Source organism: Meleagris gallopavo, chromosome 1 (assembly GCF_905368555.1).
Source record: "Meleagris gallopavo chromosome 1, MGAL_WU_HG_1.1, whole genome shotgun sequence".
Lineage (NCBI taxonomy): Eukaryota > Metazoa > Chordata > Aves > Galliformes > Phasianidae > Meleagris > Meleagris gallopavo.
Window position 1 is genome coordinate 93,673,439 of NC_139404.1, and position 16,457 is coordinate 93,689,895.

Sequence of the window (16,457 nt, forward strand, 5' to 3'; positions counted from 1 at the left end):
GTTATCTGATACAATATTCCCTGAATAGGCACATTACTTTTGTATCAGATGCAGGGTAGAAATACTTTGCTTATAAACTGGTATGACCAGTAGAAATGATGGTAATGTTTGCCCTGTAGTTTTCTGTGTGTGCAGAATGCAGAGTTGGTGGTCATTTAGTCTTGTATATATGCTCAGTTTGAATCAACCACTAGCAGAAGAAGATAATCTTAACCATATATTCTATTGAGTATTGAGGACCGGATGTGTTTTGTGGAATAAAAGTCAAAGATGTCCAGGGAAAAGCTATTTTCAACTAATTATAAAACTTCACTTCTCTATTTATGTGCCAACTTAAGGTAGCTGAGGACAGAAGGATGATCAATTTAAGAAAAAAGAAAAATGATCTCAAAGCAGGATTGCATCAATGACTTGAATACAGAAATAGGCTTTGAAACCAACTGCATTTATGAAATAAAATGTAAGGCTAGGTTTTCTTACAGTAGCAGAAAGTTTCAGGTACAAATTTTTAGAGAGAGAATCTTGAGTTGGTTCAGATTCTTTTCTATTCTTGTAAACCTGTGCTTTCTCTCTTTTCCCTTTTTTTATTGAAATAGAAATTAAAACCCTTCTTGTTTTACAGTGCTTATTTTATTAGAAAGAGTCTTGTTGTACAAGGCATTTTTTTCTTTCCGCGCAACCAAGGAAGGGAAATACCTTGATGGTTAATTTCTAATCATAGAGTGGGAAAAAATTATTGTCATATTTGAGCATCTAACTTACTTAAACTTTCTGGAAAGTCTTTCAGACCTAATTCTGACATAATTCTAACTTTTTAGTCCCTTTTTTTCAGATGACATGGTGTTTGTGCCTGTTTTTGTCTTTTATTTTTTAAAAAAATTCACATTATCTTTTCTCAGAAATGAAAAAAAAAATAAAGCTAATGAAAAAATGTTATAACGTATGGAAGTAATAGCTTATTGCCCTTATCACCGACACTTCTATATTTGTATTAAAGGTAATCCACACTCTCATTATGTGTTAGCTATTGTTAGTTTGATGGTCATTTCAATTTCATCGTTTTATTAAAAGCCACATGTACCAATAATCATTCCAAGGGCTTTCAAGCCATTAAAGTAATGAAATAATAATACAGTGTTTCAGAGCAGTTTATTGGTTTGTATGATATTTTTTATTATCTCCTCCTCTTTTCTGTCTGTCTCCTCATCTCTAGTATATATGTCAAGGCACGGTGTAACAAATTTACTGAAGTGCAAAACATCACTCTTAATTCTTTAGCATCTGCAGGAGTGTTTTTTCAAAGAAAATTTTCTCAGGTTTTTAATTTGAAAACTATAAATCACAATGTCTCAATGACAATTCCTTGTTTTCAATTTTTAGTGATTGACTCTGCATCACCGTTAGTGAGAAACAGAGATAGATGACTTAATAAGTCATGTTGTAACTGAAAATAACACTTGCATGTTGAATTTGCATACTTTCAGGTCAGGAGTTTGAGGGGCATGGAGGCTATAAGTGGGAAAAAAATTGTGTGTGATCTTGTATGTAACTGTCAGTTGAATGATTCTGTCATCCTGTTCTGAAGATCTGAATTTGTATGTATACAGAGGTGAGAAAGCCAGGTAAAGCTAACATGAAAATAAGGATAGAAGAGTAATACAAAAAGAAAGAAATGAAATTCATAAACATGTATGAATTTTAAACAGTGTTTTGTTGCACAGTTCAGTCTGTCAAAAAAAAAAGATAGCACGATCACAAGAATCTCTATTTTGTATGTAGCTTTATACTTTGTTTAAACAATTCTTGTTTGTCATTGAACAAGCATTAGACTTGAAAACCTTTCAGACTGCTCATTGTCATAAATAATTTAAGAAAGGACTATATGGTTTAAAGGTCATAAAAAGCCCAAATTTTTCACTAACTCAGAGTAGATGGAAAACTGACTGAATCTAATAGCCTACTTTTAATTCAAATGCTAGAGACTAGAAAAGGGACTAGAAGATGTCTTGTAGGCCATACGGAAAGACAGAAAGAATAGTGGGGTATTTGAGAGGCTCTAAAATGTTTACCGTATGTGTAAATTGAGGCCACTGAATTTCACTTGTCCTGCGTTGGAAGCACCATTAAATTAAATAGAACTATTTCAGCTTCTCAGTTACTTCAGCATGTTATTGCCTTTTCTGTAAGGCTACGCTGCCCTCAGAGTGTTTTTTTGCTAAGTGTAATAGACTGCTTTTGAGAATGTACTTAGTTTTATCCTACAGCTTACTCTCAATTTCATAAATCTCCTCTACTCTAGTGGGACAGGCACCTTGTCATTTTGATACTAACATTATTCTGAGATTTAGTTCCTGCTTTTTCTCGTGTTAGTTCAGCATTATTAAAATAATGCATCTTTGCTCACCAATTTTAACATACCTTCAAGGTCAGCAATTTCTTTATGTACATTTGCTCTTATTACAGCTGTACATTCCAGTTTTTTTGGTGATTTTACTTAGATGCAGAATTTCTTACTTCAAAATTAATCACTTTAGCAGCATTGATGCCTCAGGTTACCAGGGCATCTTTTCACTACGTTGGGTGTACTCATTAGTGAAATCTACTTCATTAATCACAGTGGTCTTGGATGCTAAACTTCAGGTGTGCTGAAAGTTTCAAACAAAATGTTTAAACGTCTCTATAATGGAAAATGTAAATAAAACACATTTTAAAACTTTAAATATGAGAGGTGAGCAGCTTAGCAGAAGCTCTTCACTTTTTATTGTTCTACAGTTACATGTATATGATTTATATATCTGTGCCCATACATTTGTTGAACAACATAAATGTCAAATTTTAAAGAATGCTTTCATTCTATCTTTCTGACATTTGCATATTTGTCTGAGAGCATTTATTTAATGTGTACTTACACTGATATTTCACTTTGAATATTGTGTGCTTCTGGCTCCTGCGGTTGCCAGAGTTTATACTTCTTGTGTGATTACTGCTGGAGGGAAAAAAAAAAAACAGTGGATGAGGTATATCTAGTGTTAATGTAGGCAAATTCTGTATGATTAATTTTGAATTTTCTGGAAGTTTGTACTGTAAATTACCAGAGGATAAGCAACTCAAAAAGTATGGGTAAGTAGATAAAAGACTTATGTATAACATTTTAAATATGAAATATGCACTAGATTAACTATTGTGAGATACATACTCCCCTCCACAAAAAAAAAAAAGTATCAAATTGCCTATGTATTATGCAGTTTGCTGGTAGTATGTAGGTCGCTCTGAAAGTAATGCCTTGTAGTATCCATGGAGATAAATATATCATATACAAAGAGTACAATAGCACTTTTTGATTGACTGAATTCTCAGCCACAAAACATTATTTTTCAACAGTCACCATTGTTAGCTATGCATTTTTGTCAGTGATGAACAAGAGCTGGTAATTTTTTTTGTTTGTTTGAAAAAAAAAACAATACAACAAGACAAAACAAACAACCATAGCTTTCTGGAACGTGGCTTGTCTTTCACATCACTGTCACCACTGCTAAAACGCACCACCCGCTGCCTCAGTGTGTTCACATGTGCTGTTTGGTTTCCGTGAACATACAAAAAGTATCAACGAATGTCAGTGTATGCAATTTTTTCCACATGGAGGAATTCAGTGACACACCTTTGCTTCCTATGCTCATCTGTGTTAGATGCCATTCTGTCAGGCTACCCCTCTGCTGCCATCTGTCACATGGCAACAAAATGTAATGGAATATTGATGGGAAGGTTCAATCCCTACTTTCATACTGCCAACATCTGCTTCTGATGTTGTGGCCCAACATAATAAAATAGGAGACTTTTCGAGCAGCTCTCATGAAATAATACTCTATTGGTAATGAAGATTATCTTCAATCTTAATGTAGGTGGTGGCAAGTACTTTATCTGCTTGTTTGTTTACTTGTTTATTCTGTTTCTCTGCCTAAGTATGGACAGTATATGTAACTCTTTTGATGCATAGATTTCTTCTTAACCTAGATTCAGCCATTTCTTAACAGATTATTTTAAATATAGAATGGAGGCAGATGTATTGTACTGCATGAAAAACATGAGTTCCCTTTTTCCCTCCTACTTGACCTCTTGGAGGTTTTTCAGTAGTGACCAATGATAAATCTCTTTTCTGATCATTTTAACATAGTTGGCATCTAAAAAGGAATTTAAATCCTTAAAAGAACCAAAGAAAGAGGTTCATAACTATACTCTCTTCTCCAGTATGAATGACCCCAGCTCCCTCAGCCCCCATTCGGAGGAGAGGTGTTCCAGCCCTCTTATCGTTTTCTTGACTCTCATCAGGTTCAAACAGGTCCATGTTCTTAAAAGCCAGCAAAACAATGCTGTATGTTCTTGAAAATCATCAGTAATTGAAGAAATAGTAATAAAATTGAAAATATTGAATGTTTTTATCTACAATTTTCTTTAAAACTTAATAAGGGTGAAACAGGTTTGTTGTCATTAGTAGCTAGAATACTGCCAGTTTGCTTGGTCCATGCGACAAATGCATATCATGTTACAGTATTATGCATTTGGTGCTTTATTAATGGGATTAGAGGGTTTATACCAAATAGTATAATGTCCTTTCACATATACATTAAGCAAAGAATGGGAACGTACCTCTTAAAAATGAAGCAGGTAAATCCCAAGAGCATTTTGAATTAGCCTGTTTAATGAACATCATAATTTTATACATTTTTCTGTAGAGAACATTGGTTAGGTAATTTAGAAATGTAAACTCCGTTGTAAAATGTTGATGGACTAAGTTGTAACTAGGTTAGGTTATGCACAATAACTTTTAAATATTATTTTTAAATGAGCAAAAAATCAAATTTAGAGCAGAAACAAAGTATCTGCTAAGTAGACTCATAGCTACATTGTGTAATGAATATATTCAGTGTTCTTCATGTATATAACCTGCTGCAGTATGTGCAGCCTGTACATGGTGGCTACATCTCATCAATGAGCACTGCAAAGAATGAGTCATGGGTAATACTGTGGGCAAGTAGAGCATGGGTTATTTTAGTTTTACATGTATGTTTTATAAAAGAAGTAATTATGATAAAACTTTCATTTTAATTAGTTGTTTCAAGAAATGCCTTGATAAGTAAGGAAACAAAAGTTATTGGATCATTTTTCTTGAAGTGTTTCTATTGGTCTTGAGCTGAATTTCTATTTGCGTTGGGGGACCATTCAAGATTTTGCAGTGTTTTGTCATCTCTCAGCTAAACATAATGATATAGGAGTCCTAGAGATAACACTTTAAAAAATTTAAGTCTTTCTATTTGTAATTTATGAATCCGTTTTTCTCAATACTATCATGTAGAGGAATAATAGGATGAATTATAGAACCTAGTAATTACAGAAAAGTTTCATAAATGGCATTCATGTAAATTTGAGAAAAGGGTTAAGTAAGCTTAGGAAACAATAACTGAAAATGCTAGGTTCATAACATGGAATGGCTCTAAATAAACTATTTTGTTTTTTTCTTTCTTGTAAACTAGAGAAGTAAATTGAACTTTACTAGTGTGTAATGATTTATTTCCTGAGTTAACTGCACTCATGACATTAAAACGCAGCAGCAGCACATGGGGGGCATTAAGGTTTCTACTAGTGCTAATCATGTTGAGGTTTGAGGTTCGACCAGATTCAGCCATGGCTGTATCTGAAATTGCTCCTTGTTTTAAGAAGACTTAGACTGTGAAGAAAGCAACAGATGTACTTTCTAACTACTTGTCTAATTGAAGTGCTTATTCCCACTCTTCAGAGGTTTTCTAATATTTGCAGTTAAATTCTAACACTTCTGTTGTTGAAAAAAGTTATTTTCTTTAGAATATTTGAGTTTTCTTATATTTGCGTAGTCGAACTGTAAGCTGAGTTATCCTATATTTAAAGGACAATTTGAATATTTAAAGAAAAAAAATTTAGATATTGTTAGGGATGAAGAGCAAAGAAAATCACTTATTTAATAAAGTGTGTAAACCCAGCATTTGCAGAAAATGGTATATTAGCACAACCTGTTTATGAATGTTTACTATTCAGTACAGAGAAATTTATCTGTACCTCTGCTTCTCAATAATTTTATTTATTGCAGTTTGACTTCTGGCTATTAAAACTCATAGGGACTTTCATTGCTCCTACAAAAGTCTGTAAGTTCATGAAAAGTCTAACAAACTTGACTGGATAGATACTTAGAGTACTTATCAGTTCTTCAAAAGTCATTTTGTATAAATTCAGAGATGAGGAAAAAGTATGGTCAGTTTGACATGAGTGACTGTGGAAGAAGAAAAATTCTTTAATTTCGGATGTACTGAATAGAGATCAATTAAATTCTCATATGTGCAGCATAATTGGGATGTGTGACTTAAAAATAGGGAAATAGCTGTGTGATCATATTTAAATGTTTCTAATCTGCTGTTTTCTTGAGAGTTTTTCATTGCTTAATGAATTAAAGAGTACACATGACTGGTTTTGATATTTCATAATAAACTTTTTTCTCTCCCCATTCACTTCCCCAGAATCATTTTTAGATCAAGCCTGACCTACATGTGATCAATTGATGTTTTATATTTAGTTATAAAAATGTGCCCACTTCTCATAATCTTATATAGCATAAATTCCACTAGTATGTTAAAGAGAAAAAAGGAATGTGAAGATGGTTAATTACATTACATAATAAATAATTACATTATTTCTAATAAATTGGAACAAACAATAAAACAAGCAATAACATCATCAGAAGTGTACTATCAGAAAGAGGAGGTAGTTTTTAGAAGTAATATGCAAATTACATCAGTGCTATTGGACAGGAGGATCTTTATTGTTGATTCAATTTGCAAAAATACTTTTTAGCGCACTTTCTAGCACAGCACTTTGGCAGAAGGAATTTTTCACGCAGTTATACAGAGTATGCAATAGCTTATTCTCAGCAGAGCCTGTCTTCAATTGTCAGTGAAGCTAAGGTGCAATAGTCTTTGGTATTATGTATACTTCTAAGGTGCAATAGTCTTTGGTATTATGTATACTTATTTCCATCTTGTTTTCTCGTGATTGGATTAAGGATACAGATAATCTATCAAAATAATAATAATTAAAAAAAAAAAAAACTTGTTACAGGCAAGAAGGCAATTGCTGATAATTATCTTCAACCAGACTTCTTGTTAGGAAATGACAGCAATATTTTTTTTTTTTTTTTTTTACTTAAAGATGAGAAAGCCAACTTCTACCCTTCATTACTATGCTTACAGCTCTCTTTTACAAACCACCAAAACCAACCCAAAAAATAAATATACAGCCAGTTTCCTAACAAATGCAGAATAAAGTGTAGGTGAAAAGCTTCAGTGACTCGTGTGTTTCTGGGTTCTAAATCCACAATTCTTATCTGTCATTGCTTGAATGGCAACCAAAACAATGAACAAAACTAGACTGTCACTTGTTCTACACTGAGGAAATGAGTGAGAGGGATGAAGCAGACATTTTCAGGATCTTTGTAAGAAAACCCTAACAACAACTGATTTTTTGTTAACGGCTTTAATAGCAGCCAGACAGAGCCCTTGATGCTGTCCATCATTTCAAATTTGCTTTTGTTGTGTAAAATGATGATAAGCAAAACAGATTTCTTTTGTTTGATCACACATTCTGGCAAAGTGAAGTTTTGTGAGATTTTTTGAGTAATTAAAAAGTCATTTTTTTTCAGCTCTGTGTAAAATAGGTGGCGGCAAATAAGAAAGGTATAGTAAATTATATGCTTACCTTTATTTTAGCATTAGATTGGTGAAAACAACTGAAGGAACTCAAGGCAACAGAGGAAATCCAGCAATCTTAATTTTCTTCTTTACCATCTTCTTGGCTTAGAAGTTTTCCTGTGCCTTTTGTGTAAATCCATGCGTAAATCCTGATCTGTACAGCTATTATCTATGCAGCCATGATTGGTGAAGTATAGAAAAGAAGAGAAATTAAGATATTAAAATTGGCATAGTAAACAAATCACAGTTCTCATCTTGGTGACATTATACTACAAACCTATTTCAATTATTAGAATGTGGTGGTGAAACAGCGATGATAGGAAGTAAGGGAACCTAGCAGTAATCTGTTCAGAAAGGCTCATTTTCCCATTACTTAATGAAGTTTACATATATGTTTTCACCTTTTAACTCTTACTTGGGAACATCATTTGTGTGTCTGACATGCCTGGTGTGCTGTCACTTTACAAACTTTGCCTATGAACATTCTTTCTTAATCAGCATTGCATATTTGTTTATTCTTTAAATTAAATTTCTGTGTACCATACTACTTCATTCTCTTCTATGGTTTACACAGTGAATGTTTCATGAATTTTATGTGACTGCATTGGTATGTTACGATTGTTTTATAGGTGGTGATTCGTGCTCAAAATGGCGAACTCCTCTATCGTATTTCACCGTGGGCAAGATACGTAGTCCGTTATGAAGGCAAAGTGAATTACGATTGGGTACACTGGGATCCACCACAATCATATATAGTAAGGCTTAAATATTATTTTTGAGAGGTGTATAAAAACATGCATCACATCGTATTTGTAGCCCTATTTTGAAAATTTAGAGCTGTTAGATGAAAAGAGAATAACGATGTTGCTGTTAGATGAAAAAAGAGAGTATTCAGGTGGAATAACCACCTGAGAAACGGTTTGTATTCAACACTTTGGCAGAAACAAATGAAGTATGTGCTTGACAGAGAAAAAATGATTTTCATGTAGAATCTCTTTAAAAACTACATTAACTACAGTAACTTCAGAATTTATATGTACAGTCCCTATGAATTGATTGATATACTCTATTTTTTCATGCTCAGTTACTCCTAATTTTTGCACAAGAAGAAATAATTGAGTGACAAAAATCAATGAATAAGGAAAGCAGGACAGCCCCTTCCCTCACGCAATGGGCAGTGCTGGGTACGACTGGCCCTTTGGGCTACCAGGGCATACTGCTGACTCAGATACAGGTAACAGTCAGCCATAATATGCAGATCCCTCTTGGCAGGACTGCACTCCAGCCTTTGTTCCTTAGTCTGTATGCAGATTCAGTGTTTCCCTGTCCCAAGTGATGAATCCAGCACTTGCTTTTGTTGAACTCCTTGCAGCTTGTGATTGCCCAACCCTCTGATCTGTCACTATCTTTCTGCAAAACCTCCTGCCCTCGAGGGACTTCACAGCTCCTCCAAGTCCACTGCAATCCTAAAACTCAATTAGTATACTGTTGAACCTTGCGTTTAAGTCACTTACGAAACCATTGAAGAACACTGGCTGAAACAAGGAGCCCTTTGGAACCCCACCAGTGACTGCCAGCCTGATATATAACCCCATTTACTATAACCCTTTGAGCTCAACCCATGGACTGCTTGTCCACATATCACATTATCGTTTTGTTAAGGTGTATTCTGAACGTTTTGTCCAGAAGGTTACTATGAGAAATGGCTTCGAAAGCTTTGCTCAAATCAAAAAGGATTATTTCCAGCAGCTGGAAAAGAGATCAGTTTTTATGGCCCAGAGTAAAAAGGAGGCAAAAACATATAGGTTGTGGACTAGCCTTTACTGAGTTCTGTCAGATAAAAGGAATTGACTCTTTATGAGTAAGAGAGATACTTAAAATTCTGTTTGCTCTTTGCAAATATGTATGTCTGCTTGTATTTTAATTGGTTGTTCTAACTTTGACTTCATTTAAGTACTGAACTGACAAGTAGGAAATAAAGTCTTGAAACATTTTTTTCTTTTTTTTTAATTGGGAGAAATTAGAAGTGAAAAAACCTTGGAGGAAAAGTATATTTTAAACAATAGTTTATCTGTTTCTTCATGTAGGATTTTTGTTTTTAAAAAATCCCAATTAGATGTAAACTTCTCGCATTTCATGTTATATACTGCTGACAATTAGTTTTTATTTTTCTTCGTAGCGTAAGCATCGTTCTCCCAAGAAATTAAAAAGCCTGAGAATCTATGAATCTCATGTGGGAATTGCTTCCCCAGAAGGGAAAATAGCTTCTTATAAAAACTTCACATTTAACGTACTGCCCAGAATAAGGGATCTTGGTAAGTAATAGCACAGATGCTTGCAGATATGTGCTTGTACTCTTATTAGAATATGTAATTATCAAGTGTCTTTGAGGGTTGTTTCTTTTTTTTGTATTTTCAGATTAAAAGCACTGCAGAAATAGCTTCTTAAGGCAGAGCAAAATAAAAAAGTTAAATTTATGGAAACGGGATGTGGACTGAAGTATCATTTTAAACCAAAATACATTCAACAGATTTTAAAGTAATATGTGATTTCAGAAATCTAGACAGTTATTGGAGGGCAATTTGCTTTTGGCATGGCTTGCTTTTCATCTGAAAGCAGATCTGTTGCATGTTAGTCTTTGGAAAATACTGTGTTCTTAATTGGCTCTGCTAATGTACATCTTGCTTTTTAGAAAATACAAATAAATATCTGAATAGCAAAGATTGTTGTTTTTATTTGCCATACAATGTGTGCTAATTGTTTGTTGTTTTTTTTTTTTTTTTATTCCTTAAAGTTATAACAGTTGTTATGAGGTGTCAGAATATGGAAACTTTAAACATGAGAAATCCTTTCTTGCAAAGAAATTTCTAGTGTTGTGGAAGGTATATGTGGAAACAGATCGCGTGGTTAAATTAAGAAGCATAGCAAACTGTTCACCTGAATTTGTTGAATGATTTTTAAAAAAAATTCCTGCGGCACCTTTGCACTGTTTATGCATTGGACAGTGTTCTAACTTGTTAACTTTGACTCACTGTGATTAAGTATATTTTGTTACACTCAAATGTCACATAGTCTTGCCATACATGATTGATTGCTTTTAGATGTTGGCTGTCCTTATCTGTAGTTTGATTTTTATTTATCAGAGTGCCTGAAGAAGGTGTATGCTTTTCTTGTAGGCTTATTTGTTGAGCCAGTGTTTCACAAAGCATGATGGGAGTTGCAGTCTGCAAATCTGAATGCCCTCAAAAAATTCATTTGGAATGTCCATTAAATACCTGTGCCTCTTTTCCTCGAGCCAAAATACTTCCTTCTTTCCTGGAGGTTAATAGGTTTAATGGAATTATGGCAACTTTCTGCTTTATGTACCAATTCTTTTTTGGGGAGAAGAAATGTTGTGAAAAGACACACCATAAAAGAAATTCAAAGTTTAGGCTGCGTATACAGAATACGATAGGTAGTTTTCTTTTTAATTTAAATAAGTAAGCTGTGTGGGAATTGTCTCCCTCTCTCTCTCTCTCTCTCTTTTTTTTTTTCTTTTTTTTTTTTTTAAGCTGTATTTTTAAGTGATATTTGATTCAGTTATGAAATATCTTAAACAAGCTTAAAGACATAAGTATTTAGGAGTAAATACTAAGATATAAATAACTTGTAGAAATATGCATAAAAAATAGCAAAGTAGTCTAAATCATACTAATTTGGTGCTATTCAATTTTTTATTTACAAAAATACTGTAAATAATAATAAATGCAATGAGCTTGAATTATGAAACATCAGTTTATCTGACAAACTGCTGAGCTTATGCCAACTTCCTGCTAATAACTAACTCATTTATGGGTGAAAAAATTTGAAAACAAAACCAACAACAAAAGTTTTTGGTTTACACTAAAGAAGGAGGAGCTTGGTTAAACTAATAAAGAGAAACTATGTAGTTGTAGGTGTCTCAGCAGATTGTATATTAAACTTGAAAGTTGCCTTTTGTTGACTGTCCTTACTAGCTAGCTGAGGTACTTATTTGCTAGCGTTAATGATAGATTGGGTAAGATGTATAGTAAGTAGTTTCATTACTTGTGCACAGTTTCTTTAGATTTCCTTCTTATATGCGCTGAAATATTTTAGGTGATGCAAGAGAGAGTGAGTCACTTATGCTTCTGTACTGTCTTGGTTCTTTGGTAAACTCAGAACAAAAACACATTACTCCTGTATTTTCTTTCTTTTGAAAGATTTAGTTTTATATAGATTACTTGATGATTGAACCTTCCATTTTCAAAGGAAGGTCATGTAAGCCATTAGGTAGAATTACCTCTTGAGAGAGAGCAAATCTGTAGTTAGTTATTAAGTATGCATGAGAGTTAAACCAACTATAATAGGATAAAGATAACACAATTTGGAACTGATAAGTCACAGGAGTTGAATTTTTTGGTTAACCATTCTTGAGGCAAAGGTGTATCTGTTTATGTCTTATATTTCTATAGGCTATAATTGTATTCAGCTGATGGCTGTTATGGAACATGCATATTACGCCAGCTTTGGTTATCAGGTCACAAGCTTCTTTGCAGCATCAAGGTGGGTATAAGTACTTAATCTTTTTTGTTCCTTTACCTTTCTTTCCATCTGCTAGAATCGGTATGTCTTTGATTGCAAGTACAAGTTTAATGGAAGAAGAAAGTATAGGCTTAAGCATTTGCAATAGCTTCTTAAATCTGATATCAATTTGTCATAGTCATCACCTGTTTTGCAAAACACTTAGCATAAAAACAAAAGTTGTAAGTAACTGTAGCCATCACAGTATATTCCATCTAATTCAGTTTCAGCACCCTGCATGTATTTTGCATGCATAGGGGTGATGTTATTTCATAGTTAAAAAATCTTTTTAACTGTTAGTTTGTAATCAAGTTACTACTTCAGAGGCTGAAAAATCTACAAACGGAATCTAGATGATGAAGAACTAGTGACATTGATGTACTTTCTGTTAGTGATGTCAACTATTTTTGGCTTAAGTTGGGTGGCTCCCCTCATAACACATTTATTTTTTATGCCGATAGCCGTTACGGAACTCCAGATGATCTGAAAGAATTGATTGACGTTGCTCATTCAATGGGTATTACTGTACTGCTGGATGTTGTGCACAGCCACGCATCAAAAAACTCAGAAGATGGTCTCAACAAATTTGATGGTACAGATTCTTGTTTCTTCCATTCTGGTCCTAGAGGAACTCATCGGATCTGGGACAGCAGGCTCTTTGATTACGCAAAGTAAGCATACAGTATAGTTTCAAGTACTTTAGTGATAATAATCTCTTAGCAGTTATATTAAAGCTTCAGTACTTTCTAGGCTGAAAAAAATCTTTTGAATTGCTTAATGGCTAAAATATGCTGAGTTAAATTCATCTGCTTTGCTAAATATTTAAAATCTGAGATAAAATAATTGTATTCAGTTTCTGTTACTCTTCTGTTATCTATGACTATGTATGTATGTAATTACAAAGCTTGTGCAGGTATGTAACTTTTTTATATGTATGAACATATACAGGTAGTTATATAAATCTTATGTGTATATATTTAAATACATGTATATGTTAAAATATATAAAATATAATATAGATATCTACCTATATATACGTACACACTTATATACGTACACGGGGAAGGGAAGGAGGGTGATACAAAAGATAGGAAAGAAGCAAGAATCACGTAAGGCTGGGATAGTCACCACCAAGATCCAGCAGCGGTCCCGTTGCACGCCGTTTCGAAGGTCCGAGGCAGAAGCAGCAGGGGAGGAGAGAGAGAAGCAGCGTGGCCGGCCTTGGGCAGCAAGCAGGTGGCAGGAGGAAGTCGCGGAGCCAATCCAGGAGGAAGCAGCAGGACTCAGGTAGCAGGCCCAGGAGAGTCCGTCAGCACGCAGGAATTCCGTAGTGAGGAATCTGATGGCAGACACCTCTGTTCTTCTTAAGCATCGTGGTAGAGCGCAGAGCAAGTCCAGTGGGGAGAGAGAGCAGAGCAAGTCCAGGAGAGAGAGAGACATGTCGTGAGGATTCTCATGGCGGAAACCTCTTCTTCTTCATGAGGAATCTGTTGCCAGAAAAACCTAAACGTTGTGGTTTTCGATTCCCCTTTCATCCTACTTTTTCTCCTGCCTACGTGACATCCCTGGGCACTTCAGGAAGACCTCCTGAGATGGTCATCATCCTTGAGATAAGCCCATAGAAAAGGCCGCTTCACAGCCATTAAGCTGGAGCTTATCTCTCTCTCATTGCCCCTGGCCTTGTCCATCTGTGTCCTTCAGACAAAGGATTTCACAACTCTTGCCCAGGACTTGTCCATCAAAGTTCTCCAGAGCAGAGAAAGGATTTCACAACCTTTGCCCAGGACTTGCCTGGACTTGAACAAGTCCATCTGTGTCCCCAGCAAGCTTTGAGACAATGAAAATTAAATAATCTCTTACAACTTAACATAATGTATTTGTAAGTATTATATATGCATTATATTTAAGAAGAAAATATGCTTATAAATAAAATAAAAGAATAAGAAAAGCTGAAGAAAACTTGTGAACTATGGAAATCTACTATCAAACTATAAGATTGTTAAAATTCAGTAAAGACTGTGGCCCTGGCGAGCTATATTCCAAAACTTTGCAGAGGTGGATCAACGGTTAGTACAAAGCAAGGGTCATTTTCAGTAGGCAGTTTGGATGCAGACATCCTGTTTTGGAGACTGAAGGATTTCTGTGTGGAACCTGTTCCGAACAGCATGGAGACCCAGACCTTAGACACATTTAGCTTTCCAGTAGAGATTCAGATTAATGCCAGATAATGATTAGCATTTAATATAATTTACCTTGTGTTCTCTGAGATAGTGGAATGGGGAGTGATTTGTCTTGTGTGCTGAGTATTTATAGTTCTTTTACATGGAGAGAAGGTGAGAGGAAAAGGCAACCAGCTTATTTCTGTCTCCTCTCATTTTGCTATGCATATTTTGACTTGAACCACCTTTATTTCCCCCTTTTCTTGTCTTCAGTTCTTCCTCTAAACATCCCCCTGAAATGCACTATTTTTTTTATCTTGTTATCAGTTACAAAGTTCTGGTTTAGCCTCTTTAAGGTTTTGCTTGAGTAGTTCCTTCAACAGCTCATCAGTCAGTGCCTTAAGAGTTCTTGTCTCTTGTTAATATATTATTTATTAGGGTTTGTGTGCCTGCAAGTTCAATTTACTGCTGCTTCTTTTTTTTTTTTTTTAACTCTCATTTCTCTTTCTTGCTTGTCTATAATTGCCATTAACTAGTTATGCTTACAGTGCAAATGTCTTTAAACATTAAATCAGAATTCTGTGTGTTCATGTAATGGCCCCCCCAAAAAAGGGTGTGTATATGTATAGGTAGATAGAGAAATCTATACATATTGTACTCGGGCTGTACTCTTTACCGACAGTTTCACAGCTAATGAGGATTATAACTGTTTAAGAATGTCACTCTTAAAGAAGTATTGTTATATAATATCATTTTTTTAAAGGAAACTCTCTCATCGTAACTCACAATTTCAATTAAACTGAGTGACGAGTGTAATAAGTGATGTACACATTGTGTTACTTAGTAGGATAAACTATTATGAATTTCTTTTATGTGAGATAATTTTATGATGAATTCAGAGGTCCTATTTGAATTCTGCAACAAATGCATTTTAGTAGGTCTCCACATAACCACTTCTTGTGTGGGTTGCTTCCTATTAATCTTTGAATCTATGTTCAGATAAACTCCATTTCAGGTAATCTTAAAGCTTGAATATAATACAATGATGCTTTACATTTTATTACCTTTTATACTTATGTATAATCAAACAATTGTGTGGTGGCACCAGCCTCTCCAGTGAGAAAATAAGTTGAATTGAATAGTTAAAGACCTTTTATTCCAAGCAGAAACAGGTTGTAAAGAAAGTGATGATGCTATTGAGTGTTTTGGAAGGATTCATAAATGAAAGAAACAGGAAGCTGCTTTCCAAGTGACATAGGTTGGATGAGATAGGCAATATTAAGTTCATATTCAGAGCTGAAGAACTGCTTACACGGTTCTCTTTAGTTAATGTTATATGCCTTTATTTGTTGAGGAGGGGCATCACTGCATAATTATTCTTTTTCTTATGTGACTGGAATAGATGCTAGACTGCATGATGAAAAGGGAGAAAGTGAAGAGATGTGAGAGAAGAGATTACAAAACAGTGAAGACCAGAGCAATTGAATATGTTTTCTATATGTTGAATATATTTAATATGTTGAAGAGAAAAAAATGTTGTCCTGGATGTCTGATGGTGCCTTTTATGTCATTCCCCATCCCCTGTCCTCTAGTGAATTGCAATAATGAGTTCAGTTTTCCTTCTTTAAACTTTCAGAGAAATCCATCCTTCTCCTTTAAGCACAGAATGCTGTACAGTGAACTAGGTTTAGTCAGAAACATTTTCTTTAGTCCTAATATCTGAAACATTAAATATTCTATACATACTTACAGTCAAAGCTTAATGCTTAAAAGATATAACAATCATGTTTCTTCTAGATTGCTCAGAAATTGTTAAAAATATATATTATTTTCTCTTTTATGTGTATAAAGATTGCAAACAAAATTGGGAGTGTTGGAACTGAAAATATTATTTTTTCCATCTATGTGTCATTGACATGCATGCAGATTTCCATACCAGTAAATGAGC

The 16,457-nt window shown here is 34.4% G+C and overlaps 1 protein-coding gene across 3 annotated transcripts in view; it reads left to right on the forward strand.

Moving 5' to 3' along the window:
* The window catches only part of GBE1 (1,4-alpha-glucan branching enzyme 1), a 152,091-nt gene that overhangs the window by 50,154 nt on the left and 85,480 nt on the right, over nucleotides 1-16,457 (forward strand). For all 3 annotated transcript variants that reach the window (XM_085240893.1, XM_085240902.1, XM_085240912.1), the window contains exons 4-7: nucleotides 8,399-8,524; nucleotides 9,949-10,084; nucleotides 12,242-12,332; nucleotides 12,812-13,021. In XM_085240893.1, the coding sequence (XP_085097019.1) occupies nucleotides 8,399-8,524; nucleotides 9,949-10,084; nucleotides 12,242-12,332; nucleotides 12,812-13,021 (563 nt within the window). The remainder of the gene's footprint in view (nucleotides 1-8,398; nucleotides 8,525-9,948; nucleotides 10,085-12,241; nucleotides 12,333-12,811; nucleotides 13,022-16,457) is intronic.